Source organism: Camelus dromedarius, chromosome 2 (genome assembly GCF_036321535.1).
Source record: "Camelus dromedarius isolate mCamDro1 chromosome 2, mCamDro1.pat, whole genome shotgun sequence".
NCBI lineage: Eukaryota > Metazoa > Chordata > Mammalia > Artiodactyla > Camelidae > Camelus > Camelus dromedarius.
The window spans coordinates 64,636,961-64,655,146 of record NC_087437.1 but is presented as its reverse complement, the minus strand read 5'-3'; the positions used below and the strand labels follow the sequence as shown (position 1 = coordinate 64,655,146).

At 34.5% G+C, this 18,186-nt stretch overlaps 1 protein-coding gene across 1 annotated transcript in view; it reads right to left on the bottom strand.

The window, feature by feature from the left end:
* Window positions 1–18,186, bottom strand: part of KPNA1 (karyopherin subunit alpha 1) — a 56,388-nt gene that overhangs the window by 4,765 nt on the left and 33,437 nt on the right. Inside the window, exons 6-12 of the mRNA XM_031454746.2 lie at window positions 14,600–14,731; window positions 13,474–13,562; window positions 12,966–13,065; window positions 12,051–12,214; window positions 10,516–10,594; window positions 6,173–6,298; window positions 4,453–4,580 (exon numbers count right to left, since the gene is read on the bottom strand). Of these exons, the coding sequence (XP_031310606.1) occupies window positions 4,453–4,580; window positions 6,173–6,298; window positions 10,516–10,594; window positions 12,051–12,214; window positions 12,966–13,065; window positions 13,474–13,562; window positions 14,600–14,731 (818 nt within the window). The remainder of the gene's footprint in view (window positions 1–4,452; window positions 4,581–6,172; window positions 6,299–10,515; window positions 10,595–12,050; window positions 12,215–12,965; window positions 13,066–13,473; window positions 13,563–14,599; window positions 14,732–18,186) is intronic.

Below are 18,186 nucleotides of genomic sequence, written 5' to 3'. Positions count from 1 at the left end.
GTAGCTGAATGAATAAATAAGCTGTAGTAATCCAGACAATGGAATATTATTCAGTGATAAAAAGAAATGAAATGAGCTATCATGCCATGAAAAGATGTGAAGGAACCTTATATGCACATTGCTAAGTTAAAGAAGCCAATCTGAAAAGACTCCATACTAATATAATTACAAATATATGGCATTCTAGAAAAGAAAATCTTTATAAAGGCAATACAACAGTGGCTGCCAGAGATTTGAGGGAAGTGGGTAAGGGGATAGTAATAGGTAAAGTAGAGGGTAATTTTACGGCTGTTGGTAATACTACAATGGTGGAAACATTCATCAAAACCTGTAAATTACACAACACAGAGTGATCCTTAATATAAACTATGAACTTAATAATATACCTTTATTGGCTGATTAACTATAACAAATTAACCACACTAATGTAAGATTTTAACAGAAGAAACTTACAGGGGAAGGAAGGACACAGGAACTCTATACTATCAATTCTTCTGTAAATCTAAAAATGTTCTTTTAAGTTTTAACTTTTTACAAGTAATTTTATGTCATATTAGTTTTATTATCTACTCAGAAATGAATTTAATAGGATTGTGCCTAATTTTATTTAAATATTTACTGACAATATGATATGTCCTAATATGTATATGTATAACTGACTCACTTTGCTGTACACCTGAAACTAAATCAACTACTCTTCAATAAAAAAATTAAAAAGATGATAGGTCCTAGGAACAGAATAGGTCAGTCATCAGGCATAAAGCCATTTCTGACTATCTCCTCTTCCTTTATACCAGTTTTTAGTCCCTAAAACCTGTTAACAATTCCTTCAACATATCTATATAATTCTTTCTTTTCCTTAAAACAAAACTAAACTAAACTAAGCCTCTTTAGATTATACGTGTTAGTTGTTGCAAATTTGGGAAACACAGAAAAGCATAAAGAAAACTAAAAAGTACCCAGAGATAACCACCACTATTACATCCCAGTTGTGCTACTCTGATCTCTTTGCCTCAGTTTCCTCAACTGGAAAAGTCTGGGAACCACATGATTAAGTCTGTCACCAAACCCCACAAAATTTTAGAGCAGTTAATTAAATGACTTACATGTCTGCAGTTAATTACTGATCTATACAGGCAAGTCTATTGAACACCAATTGGTATATCAGAGACTTGTTCAGAATCTCCAGTTGTCCTCAAATTTGTTTCTAGACTATGCTTAATGTGATCTCCTCTCCTCGCTAGAACTCTTGGCTTAGTTCTAATCCTTATATTGCCTTTAAAAAATTCATTTACTTTTTTAACAATGTCTGGTTGTGAAATCTTTTATATGGAAAACCAGTATATGGAAAACTTGATTGAGGATTAAAAACAAATTTTAAGTTACTCAGAAAGCTTCTAGAATTTGTATGTAATTAATTAAATGAATAAATATGAATTGACTATGATTGCTGATTAAAACTTTCTTATAAAAAAGCTCTACCCTTTAAATCCAGAGTTTTGAAGATGTCAGTAGATTTTATTTGCAAAATACGATATTAGTATTTTGTATTCAGGTACATTTCACTAAATGAGTTCCGGGTTCCCAATTCTAGCCATTTAAAGTATTTTAACATAGATTACTAGAAGTGTACAAACACAGCAAATGAAAACTTTCTTCCCAAGGACATACAAAATTAAAAAGCTCTGCTTTCAGGTCAATGATGGTATCTGGTATCACTGAGTCAGCTGATACTATTCCTTAAAAACCTCCTTACAAGATCAGAAGAATTTAAGGTGCTGTTTTCAGATGCAACCACTCATCTTTGGAGATTTAAGACCACCATAGTGTTATTTCACTATTGATGCAAGTTTTCCTAAAAACAGTAATTTGCACCAAATAGCAAAACAGGTGATCAGGGTATGTGGGCTGTGTAGGAACTGGGAAGCCATATTGTTTTGTGAGAAGTACTCCAGGAAGGAGTATTTCCTTGGGAAAGTTTGAAGACTTGAAAAGATGCATGGAAAACAAGCACAATTCTATTGTTTAAGTCTGGGAATGGCTCCTATGTGCAATGTATTTCAAACACTTGGATAAAGCAATCACTGGTGATGGATGCTACCTGCTTTTGTTGCAGAAAAGGCTTCCATCAAGAAAATTTTCTGAGTAAGGACATTTAGTCCACAAGAATATATTATCTGTGAAAGAGAATTATATTTCTAATCTGATTGGTAATTTTACATTTAGGAGTTCCTTTAGGAAGGAGAAATTTATGACCAAGAAATCCAGATACTCTACAACAGAGGAAAGTTAAAAGAGGCTGAAATAATAAAGTCAGATTTCTTTAGATGAGTAACAAACTATGTCTTAAACCCCCTCTCTCAAACAGGATTTTGCTTCTTCTGTGTCCTAATTTTTATCAACAGCACCACCATTTTCTCCAGTCATCTTTTGCTCTTTCCTTTCCTTCTATAACCTGCCACCAAGTCCTACAGATCCTTCTTTCCCATAACCAGACCCGTAACTCCATGCTACAGCTATTAGCTTAATTCTGGCCATCACTGTATACTAAACTACTGCAGTAACATCTTAACTGCTCTACTCCTTCTCTAAACACTGTCTTTTTCATACTACAGTCAATGTTAAAGACACTCCAAAGTCTTTCCAATACCCTAGATTAAGGCCTTCATCCTAGTTTTCAAAGTCCATCAATTACTTAATTCCTCATCTTTGTGAAAGAATAACGTATAGAAAGAATGAGCTACCTCTTCCACTAACATTTGCCATGCACATTCCCTCACGTTTCTAATGATATTCTCTCTCCTTCAAAATTGCCAAACCTCCGCCTAAATGACAAAATTTACCTTTCACGAAACTTTCTCTAATTCCAGGCAACATTCTTTAATCCTTCATTCTTAAAAACTGTAGTATGTACTAGCATTTGATTATATTTAACCTATAATTATGGATATTTTCTAAGTTATTCTAACTGGTTCTTGCATCTAAATCTTTTCAACAAGAATAAGCAGAAGCCATACAGGTGCCTTTTATCAATGATAAAGTCAGTTTATTTTCTATAATTTGCACTGTAATATTTGTATAATAATCTTTCAAGATAACTCTTTATCTGGTTGAGCAGAAACTGCTGGGAGATTAAAAGTTAACTTCATTATTATAAATAGCTATGCTGAATTTTTAAAAGGGATAGTACCATTCTACTCCTAACAGTAAAATACCCCTGAATATCTTTTGATGAAAGACACTATAGTATTTTATAAATGTTTTAAAAATATGTATGTGTACAGTTTAACCATTTCAATTAAGAAAACATTTGGTATAAAATATTGAGACAAAAATTATAAATCTGAATTTGAACATAAAACTTGACTATCAACTGTTCTAGTAACTTCTAAATTACTTCATACTACTGCCATCTGGTGGTGGCATGCTCAAAATCATAGTACCCCAGAACCAGAATTTTGAAGGTTGAAAAAGATGCAATTTCATATAAATATATGCTTCTGAATGAAGACCACTTGAAGTCTTCCTGAATAACCTATCCATGATTAACTTCACTGAAATAGCTGCTGCATTAATCTACTTAAATTTTATTATTTCAGTACATACTACTTATCTTCTGTAACTGATCAATTTCTGAAATCTTAGGACTATTTTTATCTTTTCATTTCTAAATTCCTAACTGAGCACTAAAAGTTAGCATTAGTTGAGTGCCTACATTTAACCCATAAAGCAACAATATGAGAAGTAGCTATGTTTCCCCGATATTACATATGTGGAAGGGGTTAATGCTTTAATACTCATTGGAAACTGTCTTCTCATCTGAATTCCCCATAAAGAAAGCTGAGGCAGGCTAAGAGTCTTGTTCTTTTTTTATGTCTGTAATTAAGCACTGAACTACATGATGTTCCTCTGAGGAACTGATTTCTGTCCATATTTATGCCTTCTCTAGCCATTAAGATTATAAGCTGCTGCTCAAGGGGCCAGTTAAGTCTCAAGCTGATACAAACCTCTCCCTTTACTGAAGAACACAGTGCTTTAGGAGACTTGCCTCTACTGATTTGGACACTTTATTCTGAGATATAAATCTCTTCCAAGTCTAATCCAGTTCTACTACTAAGCCACCTAAACTAGAAATACAAGATTTAGCTATTAAAGTTGGACTCCAAGGATTCTGTAAGTAACCTTTTACACTACCCAAGATGTTTCTAACCAAGCTCCTCCAGAGTAGGCTCAAGCTACCCCATAAGTATTTCCATCAAACCTCAACTATGCTTTACTTCTCACATCCCAGAATTATTTTCTCCAAGAAAGAACAGGAGGGGTATAAGGAATTAAATATACACTGGATTTAATTATGAAACTAGGAACAATCATCCAAGAGGCTAGAATTGAGCATTCTTAATTGGCAGACATAATAATTCTCCTTTAATTTACTACCTGGTTAGTACTTACTTGATCTGTTCAGCTGATCCTCCAGAAGTTGCATTTGTGATGGCCCAAGCTGCTTCTTTCCTTGTCCGAAACTCAGCAGTTTGTAATATACTAATGAGGGCTGGAAAAATATTGGCATCTATCACAGTCTGAAATTAAAGAAAAATTATATAGAAAGGGAAGTTACAAGATTTATAAAGATGTTCATGATACTAATTGTAACTTTTCAGTTGCTTCATTAATGACACCCCTTGCCCTATTAAAAAGTAAACTGGAAGGAGTTAATTCATTATCCCTAAGGACTTTCTGGTTATACTTGGTATCACTGACAACATCCTCCCTGGAGTTTGTAACTTTATAATCTTCTGGTTTTCTACCTGAGTTCTTCTCTCTTTTATTGTTCTCTCTTGTTCTGCTCATAATCTGCTATTCTCATTTCTCTCACAGCATCCACCGCACCCTGACATGTGTGTTTTAACTCTCAAGTCCTCATTTCTCACTGGAGCCCCGCCAAAGGTGGCTAACAGCTTACTTTACATCTGCTAACCACCTTAAACATATCATCTGCTCTTTATATCAGGTCTCCTTTCAAACCTCCTTAATTCACGAAGGCTCTTTTTGTGTTTATTTATTTATTCTAAATCAGTCACCAAGTCTCCTTTACATTCTCAGTTAAAACATCCTTAGTCTATCTTTTCCTTTCCTTTAGCACTGCCACTATCCTATTCCAAGCCACCACCTCCCACCCAAATTACCAGAAGAGCCTTTAGCTGGACAGAGTACTTTTTACTCAATCCCTCTCAAATACTAAAGTAGTCTTCCACAAATTGCTTTCTTCATCTTTCTCCTTAGCTCAAGAACCTAAAATGGGTTCATATCATTTCCTGTATCATGAAACTGAGAAATTTCACATAAGAGCTTGATGGTAGCAAACAATCAGCTGCAGCTGAAATCACCTTGTATGCAAGCTATAAATTGCTACAGCTATCAGTCTCAGTCCCTGACAGCCTTCTGGGGATGACTAACCACGCTTCCTTTCCTGGTCAAGAACTCTATCACACCAGTGAAGGAAGTCAGCAAAACTTAGTGGAAAGATGCTTCATCTTGATCCTTTCATTTACTACAAGTATCCTTGAGCAAATCATTTTATTTCTCTGAGTCTCAGTTTCATTTTTAATTGAGAATGTTGGATTAGATGACCTCTATGATTCCACTCAGCTCAAAGTCCCATAAATCTGTATTATATCTTTTCCAACTTCTTGTTCTAGCCTTTCTCATGGCCCAATGCTGAACCATTTGGCCCAGCCACTTGGGTTACTCTTCCACCAACATAAGAACAAAAGTAAAGGGTCCCCAAAGGTCCATGAAAAACTTCAGCAATCCAACACGTGGGTCCACTAGAAAATAAACATTTTACTTGGCAAGAATAAAACCAATCTGTTTAGCATAAAGCTGCTTCTGAAGATGCTTCCCATCAAAACATTTTGAAAATACAAGACACTGTTTCTCAGATTTTGGCAAATCATCAAATATTAAAGGCAAAGGGAAAAACTAAGGCCTAACTGTAAGTTTCAAAAGATTTAACCTCTATAATTTGGATAAAAAAGTAGACTAAACAAGACAGCAATATTGCAAATTAGTTGTCTCCAAGGCAATAATGAAAAAAATATATTTTTAAAGGCTTACTGAAAAAAACTTACTTAATAAAAATATAAAAAAAGGATAGGAGCTATGAGATTACCTGGATCTGTGCCCTATTTCCAGCTGTGATATTAGATATTGTCCAACATGCTTCTTTTTTGATAGATTCCTTTGGGCTACTCAGCAAATGCAATAAACTCTGCAGAGCTGAGCAATTCAAAATCACCTAAACGAAAAGTTTGAAAATTTTACTTATTATATTGATCCAAACAGAAGTAAACCTTTAACTCAATGACTTTATTTTAGGAAAATATAGGCAAAGGAATGATATCTCCCCTTGAAATTTTAGAAATAATTTTATATATGTAAAAAGTATTCACAGCTAATAAGAATTCACTTCTAAGATTATCTAAGCAGTTTCATTATATACACTCACAACTGCCAAACATACTTATATTAATAAGGTACAACAATGTATTAATCATTCACCATTATGCCAACAGCATATTAAAATATCTTCTGGATGGGTAAATATAGCAAGTGGCCAGAAATTCAGAAATGGTCTCAGACTTTTAAGTCTTCTAATAACTCTCTAGCTGGTAGTCAGTGAGCCAATACATACTTAATGAAGTACACTAGGTGATTTGTAGGATATAAAGCTAAAAAGTATATGCTCCCAGCTATCAAACAGCTTACAAAGGTGAGGGAAGTAAGACAAAGACACATGAACAAAGAGATCTACTCTACCAGAAACTAAAATAAAATTATAATGATTAAAATAATATTTGGCAGGCTCAAGAATCAACCACTGAACAAAAGAATAGATATCTAGTCTAGAAACAAAAATGCAAGTATTTATAAAGAATTAGGTATACAATAAAGTTAATCCCCTCTTCCTCCAATGACTGGTAGTCTTACTTAATAGATGGTATTAAAATAAGGGGATTAATTGACAAATATTTTATAAAATCAATTCTTAACCCCAAACAGTTACTAAAACAAATCTGCAACCAATTTAAAGAGTAAATATAAAAAAGAAACTATAAAACAAAAGAAATATCAATAGCTGATTTGGGGACTTCCAAATATAAAAACAACATTAGAAATTATAGGGGGAGAAATTAACATTTCACTAAATAAGAATTTTTACATGTCAAAAAATAGTATGAAAATTAAAATGCAAACCACACAATGGGAAAAAATATTTGCAACTCATAAGAGGGTTGCTATCTTTAATATGTAAGTTGATAAGAGAAACTACAATTTTAGTAGAAAATTACCTCTCAAAGTAACAAAAGAAATACAAATTAAAATGAAACCAATTTTTGCCTATTAAATTAACTCAAGAAATAACAAAACTTGTGGTTAACCAGGTACAATCATTCCAAACAACTATAAAAGATGTCACAAAGCAATTTTTTAAATGTCAAAGATGTGGTGTGGAAAATAAACATGTCAGAAGTTAAATATAATACTTGAGGAGTAGTCAGAAAAAAAGACTTCATGGGGTTCATAGGAAACACAGATAGGATTTCATAAGCAGAGGGAAGACAAAGCAGATAGATCAGAAGTGAAAAAATGAGGAGATAGGCTACAACAGGGTACCAAAATAAGAAAAGAAGAGATTAGTGAGGCTATTAAGGAAGGGTTCTGTACCCAAAAAATTAATAGGCTAGAAAGAAGAATGAAACTAAAATATTAAAGTACAAACTCCTGAGGATCTTTCAAGTTCTTTATCTCATAGGCATTAAGAAAGCTCATTGTTTCTAGGAGGAAAGTAATGTGAACAAGCTTATTTTAGGAAAGATTAAGCTGTTATTAGGGAGAATAAACTGAGAGGGGTAAATGTCTAGGAGAGGAGGAGGATAGATAAGATGGGTACAGCAACCACTCCTGTGTGTGAAAAACAGGGACTAATACATGTATCTAGAAACACTAACAATCAGTAAGACTTGTTGACTTGCTGTGAGACATGAAGCCACCAACTATGACTGCAAAGTTTCATGTGTGGGTGAATAGTTGTATCATTAACTGAAGTAGAAAAAGATCAAAACTTGGAACTCACTTTGTGGGAGAGAAGATAAACTGAGAAGGACAAATGTCAGACACACAAGCAGAAGTATCTGACAGGTACTGGAGACATGGGACTGGAACTTGACAGAGGATGGAACTAGACATAGATTTAGAACTTCAATTATTCAGTAAATATTTTTTGAGTCTCTATACATTATTGCAGGAACTATTAGATTATAGAAGCACAGAAGTGAGCAGGATTGACACAGGCACCCCTCTAGAAGCTTACAATCTAGCAAACAGTTACAATACAATGTGATAAGTGCTATGATGGATGAAACAAAAGGAGGCACACCTAATATGACAGTAAGCTGCTCGGAGAAAATGTTAGTAGGAAGACTTGAAGAATGAGAAGACATTAATGGCAGAGTATGGATTTTTGAATAGCAAATATACTGATATGGTTTTAAAGCAGAAAATAAAAAGGACTATATAGTTAAAAGCCTCCTTTCCATTCCTATACCCGAGCTACCCAGTTCTCCAGAGACAACCGATGTTATTAGCTTTCTGTATATGTTTCTAGAGGAATTTTATGCAAATACAATCAAATACATTATTATTTTCTTTTCCTCTCCTTCTGTTCCCCCTTTACACAAATAGTAAAATATCCTACACACTATTCTGCACCACCTCCCTACTTTAAAACAACAGATACTGGAGATCCTTCCATATATGTGCTTAATAGCCTCTTCATTCTTGTTGCATAGCATTCCATTATACAGGTGCCAGATATTAAAGAATCTTAAACACCATCCAAGGACAAGAAGGGGCCATAAAATATTTTAAGAGGATGACACAATCAAATGTGCATTTTACAAGCATCCTTCTGGTGATATAGGAATGGTACAAGAAAGGCCTGAACTAAGCACTGTAAGGGATGAACAGTGATGGTAATTTACCGACTGATGAAAAAGGTAAAGAGGGAAAAATGGAGCTTATGTCAGATTTTTGGCTTGGGCAACTGCTGATGCCATTCACTAAGACAGGAACATAAAGTAGAGGTCCAGATATACCAGGGGAAATAATGAGTTCCCTTGTGGATAAAATACATTTAAAGTAAATATTAAGAGTTGGAAGAAACCTGAGAACAAATTCAGTCTCCTTAATTTCAGAGATTAAAAAAGTGAAAACATCAAATGTCCTGCTGAAATTCAGAGCTGGTTAAGAAGGAGCTAAGGCTAAACTGTAATTCTGAATTCTCAATCAGGTGCCTAAGGGTGATGGCTTAAGTTATAAATATAAGATCGACGAATAATTATCCCCTCCAGGGCATAATCCCACAAACAGAAAAGAACAAGAAAAGGAGCTTGCTAAGGAAAAATAAATAGTCACTGAGGCAGGAGACCCAAAATACTTCAACACCACAGAAGCCTAGGAAGATAATTTTAAAGATGATAACAATGCATCTGACAGGATCAAGAAGAAAAATGGCTCGAACAATCCACTGTGAGGGCTATATCTCGATACAGAAGTTGAATGGAGTAGAAGGTGACATTAAGGAATTTTTTATTCTTCAAAAGATATTAAGTAAATGAAAATGCAAACCACAGACTGAGAGAAAATACTCCAAGTACTGATGAACTACTGTATACGGAATTTCTGAAGAACACTCACAAACAGATCAGTTATTGCCTGGGGTTGGGAGTGGAGAGAGAGGGAGATTTACAGAGGGGAACAAAGAAAGCTGATTGTGGTGATGGTTTCCTGGGTGTAAACCTATGTCAAAACATATCCAATTGTACATTCTGAATATAATGCAGTTTATTGCATGTCAGTTATACCTCAATAAAGCTCAATGAACAGCTCCATGAAGAGAAGAGGAGAGGAGAGGGGAGGGGAGGGAAAGGGAGGGGAGGGAAGGGAAGAGAAGAGAAAAGAAGAGAAAAGAAGAGAAAAGAAAAGAAAAAAGAAAAGAAAAGAAAAGAAAAGAAAAGAAAAGAAAAGAAAAGAAAAGAAAAGAAAAGGAAAAGGAAAAGAAAAGAAAAGAAAAGAAAAGAAAAGAAAAGAACTAGAAAAACTAGAAAGGAAGATCCTCCTCACACAGGAGACCTACCATGCACAAAAAGGAGGAAGTTATCAGAGAAGATGAGATGAGGATGACAGAGAAAGGATGCTACTGGAGGCTTCTGATGCTCACAAGATACTTCCAACAGATAGTGGGAAATAAACCCAACTAGCCAAAACAGTAAGTTCTATCATAGGGAACCCAAAATAGCTACAAGCAACACTTTTAACAAACATTAATGAAAAAGACTGTCAATTCTCCCCTATAACATAGAGTTAAATACTATAACAGAAATATAATCATGGGGGTGAGGGGGTGTCAATGTGCTGTTTCTGAAGGAAAAAGTAGTTACCATTTATTCATACCTGTGTCTGAATATCATCCCCTGTGACAATGTTTCCCACAGCCCGCAAAGCAGGAGAAACCACTTTATAATCATTATGCCTGCAATCATAAAAAGAAATGTTACATCCAACAGTTACAGCCTTAGTCTCTTTTCCTTAGAGCTGAAACCCAAAATATGTCATAGGATCTTGAAGAGAAAGGTACTTATGGTGGTTATTAAGAGAATCCTATCATCCTTATCATGATGATGGAATGTTTTTGGTGTCCCCTGTCTTTCCCTTTATTTAGTATTTTGGATAAAAACTACAAATCTGTCCTAGTAATCTTTACCAGGTATTTCATCACCTGGATTCCAAGTTTTCCCTCTCATTTTTTAATACAGGTTTTGTTTCCCCTTCACTTGGTCTCTATGGTTGCTGAGATAGTGGAGAGAAATAGTTAACATTTATATAGCACTTTTAAGTTTTATAAATCATATAATTTTCACAGAAATAAAAATATGTCAATAGTTGTACTAACTTGAAAATGAAAGCCAGGCTTCGTACTCCAAATAGTAAATTCTTTCTACTACACCTCAGCTGACTTACTGGTTCGAAAAACCCCTGTACAAATCCTTTATATATTTCAAGACAGATACTAAGTCTTGATCTCATGCCAAGTAAGTTTAATATCCTTTAGCTTTCCTTAAAAACCTTACTTTCTCTCTCCTTTAATGAGATTGATCACTCTTCTCAAAACTATGCCAGTTTCTTCATATTTATTTTAAGATCTGATGGCTGAAAAGAAATGGTTAAAATATACAGTAATCTAGTGACTAAAGAGTACAAAAGATTACCTTCCAGATTCTGAATGCTGTACTTCTGACTCCTCCAGCACCATACTGCTTTTAATTCACAACAGCATCATGCTGCTGATTTGCACCCAGTCTATGGCCAGTCATAATCCCTGAGTTTTATGTTCTGTAAATTATACTATCTAATCCACTCCACATGTCCTCTCTGGGGCAATGTTCCCTTGCATCTCCTTTGTACTTCCTTCAGTTAACTCTCACATGGCTTGTAACTGTACCATTTCCCCATTATGTTATCATTCTAATTTTTTTCTTCTATAGTATTTTCTAAAAACTTGATTGATAGTCTTATTTATGCCATCAGTAAATCTTCCACTTCATAAATCAAAGGCGTCACAAAGATAAAGCAAAATAAAATTGAAAGTCTAAAACCAGTTGTGGGTTAAGTTTTAAATGAGACAAAAGATAAGGAATGACTGTTTCTAGTGGCAATATGCCTTTTGCTATCCAGTGGTTGGTGTCAGGCCATTAAACATGAGCTATAATTACATAGATCAGTTTTCCAAATGTTTCTGCCTAAGAGTGAGAGGTTCTTTATACTCCTCAAAACAAATAAACAGTTGTGACATAAATATAAACAAGTAACTAAAGACAGTAGCCCAAAGCACAATGAGTCAGAATAACATATTAATATTTGAGTATCAACAACTAGAAAACGAATATGAGGGACAGAAGAACAGACAAACTTTCTTAAAGATATCTTACATCAGAAGCTCCACAAGTCTCCTACATACTCCTGCATCAATGACTGCTTGAATCTTATCATTGGGTCCATCTGATAGATATGAGAGGGCCCAGCAGGCATCAGCCAGTACATCAGTGTCACTGACAAACAGCAACCAGGAAAGCACATTCAGACAGGGGGAAACCTGCAAAGGGAAGATGATATGATTATAAAACTCAATAACATAAAAGCAAGAAGTGAGGTGGAAATTCCAGAAAGCAACCAGGCACACATCTGGTGACTTTTGGGGTTATTAGTACTTCTAGAAATGGAGTTAGTAAGTGGCCAAGTGACATTTCCATCTTTGGGAATGCCGTCAGTGATCTTGCAGTTTACCTTAACAAGGTAGTCAGAGCCCAGGGAAAAACAATTTCAAAGAGCAAAGTTGAATAAATACCAACTCTCAGAGTGAGTCCCTGTCAAAACACATTCTTTGCTTTGTGGACCAAAGAGGTAAAGGAATTTTCACAAGTGCTAAAGCTAGGAAATTCTGCATTTTTGATACTTTTTAAGAACAAAAAAATGCCACATTTTAAGATTAATTCAGAGGTTTTTATAGGCAATGAAAATTTATTCCAAATTAAAACAAAAACAACAAAAAGACCTATTTCTCTAGAAACAAAATTCTAACATTTTAAATTTTATTAAAAATAATTCTTATTCTGTTCACATTAATACTGATTGCTATACTCTTTTGTTTGTTTGGTTTTTGTTTGGTGTTTTGGTGGGGGGAGGTAATTAGGTTTATTTATTTTTAGAGGAGATACTGGGGATTGAACTCAGGCCCTTGTGAATGCTAAGCATGCGCTCTACTACATGAGCTATACCCTCCCCCTGGTTGCTATACTCTTTTAACTATACTTTTTCTGCAAATTTCCCACAAGGATAATCCTCACCTTTGCAAATTCTGGAGGTGGACTTTTTCCTCTACAGAGATTAGACAAAGCCCATACTGCATTCCGGGTCATGGTCAGGCGGTTTTGCTTTGAAAATAACCTGTAAGCATGATGATACAATGGTAAACTATATAATGGGCATTAGTTCTTTGGTGGCATAAGATAAAATATTTAATATTATTTAATGCTATCGATAAACAGATGTCTTCAAATAGCTCTTCTTCAGAACAATAAAGTTTAATTCTAACACAAGGAATTCAGAATTTTGGCACTGGAATAAGACAGGATGCCTGAAGAAATGATCTGAACAAGTAAGTAAGAAAATATCCATAATGAAAAGTAGCACTAGGAAATCAAAAGTGATTTCGAAAGATGCACTGCTTTCTGAGGAACTTCTCATATTTTTATTACAAGAAAGAAAAAGAGAGGAAGAGAGGAAGGAAGGGAGGGAGGGAGGAAAGGAGGAAAGGAGGGAGGAAGGAAGCAAGGAAGGAAGAAACTAACTTACTGCAAAAGAGGAGGAAGAATATTGCAGTCTAAGACATAGTCTCTGCACATGGTACTGTCTCCAGCAATGTTGCCAAGAGCCCAGACAGCCTGTGAAAGAATTATTCATTAATGACAGATCACAGAGTTTAATCTTCTCATAATTCTCTCAAAAAAGATGCCAACATATAATAACTCTTTACAAAATTACATAATAGTTAAACAACATATTATACATGGACATTGCATATTAACAATCTAAATTCATTCATCAGGGAGTCAAGTGAAATAATTGCGGGACTGGTGGAAGACCAATCAAAAATATTATAAAGTAAACATGTGAACACTCATGGCAGTAAGCTTATTAAAGGGACCTACCAGTTTTCACACATAAATATTTTATCTTAGGGGATCCCACCCCCAAGTAGCTAGCAATCCATACAGCCCTTAGAACAGAGCAGAAATTCAAATGGCTTACTCAGCTAATTAAAAATGTATTTTAAACTTGCTTACAAAAGAAAACATTGAACAAAGAATTTAAGAGCAATCAAAATGCAGAAAACTTTATTAAACTTTTGCAGTCAATAGATACATTAATTATCTTCATTATAATGACGGTCTCATGGGTATATACACACGTCAAAACTCATCAAATTGCACACATTAAATATATGCAGTTCACTGTAGCTTGATTATACCTCAATAAATCTGTAGAAGAAAATCATACACATTTAGCAGTGATTTATATTTACAAATCTGATAAAGTTTACAGTAATTTAAAAACTCACATTTTCTATGTCCTTTTCTGCACGAAAGTGGCATAGACTTGCCACTTCAAAACTAGAGATAACTATAAGAAAAACCTCAGTAATTGCTTACATAGTCTAAAAAGTATGTATGTGTGTGTGAATATATACATACATATGGCTTAAAGAATTTCATGGTTGGAAGGGAAAATGGTTTTGTTTCTAGGAGAAATTCTGCCTACATTCACTATGAAACTTTCCATCTGGGTAAGATGAGATTTCTAGAATACTCCCTATTATGAACCATGGATATCATATCCAAATGGTAAAACTAAGACCCTGAATGCAAGACCGAAGGAAAAAGTATTTCCTTTGACATGCTTCTCTTGTTTCATTTTTTACCTGCTCCTGCACATCTTCAAACTCTGAGCTGAGCAACTCTATGAAGATAGGCACAGCTCCTGCCTGAATCACAATCCGGGTCTGAAGAGAATTTCCTGAAGCAATATTTGTCAGTACCCAAGCTGATTCAAACTATAAAGATAAAAATAATTTCATTATCTTGTATTTAATATAGCTTATATCTTATAAGTATATCTTATAATTTAACATAGAATTTAATAGCTTGTTTACTTATTAACAAAAAGGTTTTCTGTGCATGAGGAAAAGAATCTGAGATCATTATTTGCATAATCTATCAGGTAAATACTATGTTAATTTTAAAATAATAATTCCTGAAGAAATACCTTAGCCTAGAGAAATATTCAGGGTATCTAAAACATCAGATCAAGATAGAGTTAACATGAGACGATCAGAATAGGGGAGTGCTTCATATACTGAATGGAATGGTCTCCCAATATATGAATGGAGGGGAAAAAAAGGAGAACACTGTACATTAATATGATCCCATACTACACTTTCTAAAAGGGTTAAGAAGGAATAGATGTATTAATTTACTTATTGCACAGACTATCTCTTGAAGGAGTCACAATAAACTGTAAATACTTGTTACTTACATAGAGAGGTCAGGGTGAATGGGAAGCAAGTATGAGAAGGAAAGACATTTATCACAGTAAAGTCTTTATGGATCTTTTGGCCTTAAACCATGCATTTATCTAATAAAAATAAAATTAAATAATTTCTACAGGATGGGAAAAGTGAAGTCGGGAAAGAATGTTAGTGTAAAATGAGTAAAATATACGCAGAGTGAAAAAGGCAAAAGACAATTTAAATAAGTAGGTCAAAAAGAGTTAACAGGCACACAGTTAATAAAAATTGCAACTTCAGAGGATAAGAGCTTATAATAAATGAGAAGACTCTAAACCAAGGCACAGAGGTAAGACTCTTTTAAAAAGAGCATTCTTAAAGGATGATAAACTGGAAAGCAGAAGGTATGAAGGATATTGTGGCCAACAAAAAATATATCACATTACTAATTTTACAGATTTCTGTAGTAATTTGACTCTTTAGCCTAATATGGAGAAACCCAAGAATGAACCCTTAAAGCCCAAGAATAAACTCATATTTCTATTCAGAGTTCTTAATTAAATTTTAGTTTTGTTTCCTCCTTCTGTTCTGTCTTCAGTTCAGTGATATGCTCCTTGAATAAGAAATCAATAAAAGTCATCAAAAGATGGAGCTAGGACTCTTTTTAAGCTTCTGGGTCAACTGAAAGCCAGCTGTCATATGGAGAAATGAAGCATCAATCACTGGGGGCAGGGGAAGATGGAAGAAATGGGGAGACAATTAGAGCACAGTCCAAAGCTACATGAATGATAGCAAATTCATAGCAGAAGACCCTTTAAAGGGGATATTCAAAGAAACCTATAAATGTGATAAACAGAAATGAGATCTGAGATACAGTGATTTGATAGCCAATTAGGGCCCTGATATTACAGCAGTAGGGAGGCCCAGACTAGGAGCACCACAATAAAAGGGAGTATTTTCTGTCTGATAACTTAGAAGTTTGGAGATTTTTAAAACACTGAGTATCGCAGAATAAAAACTCATCACATATCTCCTCTATAATGATTCATACCAATGTTCAAAACCTTTTCAATCTGTCTGAATTTAAACTTTCCATTTATACACTACTCTGTATTTTCAAAGCACTGCTCACACACTTTCAGTGTTCCTTACAACAACCCAGAGAAGCCTGGCTTTTCTAGTTTACGAATGAGGAAACTATCAGAAAAAGATACGAGTAATGAATGTTACATAGTCAGTCAAAGAGAACTGGATTACAGCCTCCTCATCTAGTAGGTTTATGAGCCCAGTCATAGTTTCCACTCTGAAATATACCTGTAACACTGACAAGAATCTTGACTGCTTGTAGTTTTGGTATCAAGGACAAGAAATTTCAAATAATGATATGCCAGATTATTTAATGAATGCTAAAAGGAAAACACTGTTCACCTAAAATGCAGTTTCTTTTGCTTACTAGGAAAATTAACTAGTAAAAGGGATATATGACATGAATACGAAAGCAAACTTTCCTACAAGAAGGCAGGCTCAAAGTTCGACAGTCAAAAAATGCAAACTTTGAGGAAAAGCAACCTGTAGAGAATGAGCAGACAGACATACCAATCTTATCAAAGAGAAAATAGTTTGCAGTGAGATTTTGATGCAAAAGAAATGGTAACAATAACCTGAGTAAAAAAAGGATATATTAAAGAGCTCTCAATGAAAAGAAATTAAAATAGTAATTGCTGCCAGAATTCAAACTGCTGTTTATCTGAAGAGATTCAGCACCAAAGGTCTCCCAGGAAGTGAGAGGGAATTCCAGATGATGCTGAAGTGAATAAAATGGAGAAGCAAAACAATATAGAGTGACAATGATTAAGAAAATGGAGAATAAGTAAATAAAAGCCTGAACATGAATGGAAGAAAATGGAAATTAGGCCATCTCAGCAAAAAAAGAATGTACCAGAGTTGTGTTTATTACTAAGAAGTACAAACCGACTATAACCTCTGTGAAGAAAATTCTATGTCTCTCTTGCTAAGAATAGAAATCAGAAAATAGTTTCATCATTATTGGGGACAGAATTAGATGAATAACTAAAACCAGAGGGCCACTGAAAACTCAAATTATATTCAAGAATTAATAAGGCAGTAAAACACACACACAGGGTGCTGATTATTTTGATGTTTACCTTGTAAAAACTCATTAAGCTATATTTGTGCAATTTTCTTTACCCGTGTGTGTATATGTGATATACATGTATGTATGAGAAAGAAGAGGGATAGAGAAGAGAAAATTCCCCATGAGTACAGGCTCCTGTTAAAGTGCTGGAATAGCAACTTTCAAATGTGTTTAATATGTAAGTATGTTTTTTTAAAAACCAGTTGTACTTTGAACTATGTAGCTTCTCTTTCACTGGGTATTGCAGTCATTATTTTTTGAGCAGGAGGAATGTTTCAGCCTTGGGTCCCAAACTAGAATTTATCATGAAAGAGTTGGAAAATGGGAATGCATAGAGTTGGTTGATACCAAAAACAACTGCATACAGTTATAACAGAAATGGCCAAAAAAAAGTAATCTAAGTAAGTCAGCATGCAACTCAAGAAAAACTCAGCAGCATGATGAAATGAAAAATATCTAAAAATGGTTATCACCTGAAGTAATAGCCAAAATAACTACAATGTTTACCTCCTCTTTGTTATTCCAAACTACTATATTCCAAGAATGGGATCATGCAGCTGTGATTGCTTATAAATTATAATTCCACTATTATATTTCACTGTCCAGAACCTGCTAAAATAAGGCTACAACTGAAATCTGAAGGATACACTGAAGATTTGGTATGTTCTCTCTTTCCTTTTCTCAGTCTCTACCTTCTGGTGCTCAGTTCCTTAAGTAAGGAAAATGAGAATCCAAAGCTGAAGTACTTCTGACCTCCTATCAAGTTTCCCACTCCAGGTTGAGGTACGCCTGGTTCCCTTTCTCCATTTGGATCAGGACTCTGTTGCTGGCCACTTTGCCGGTTCCA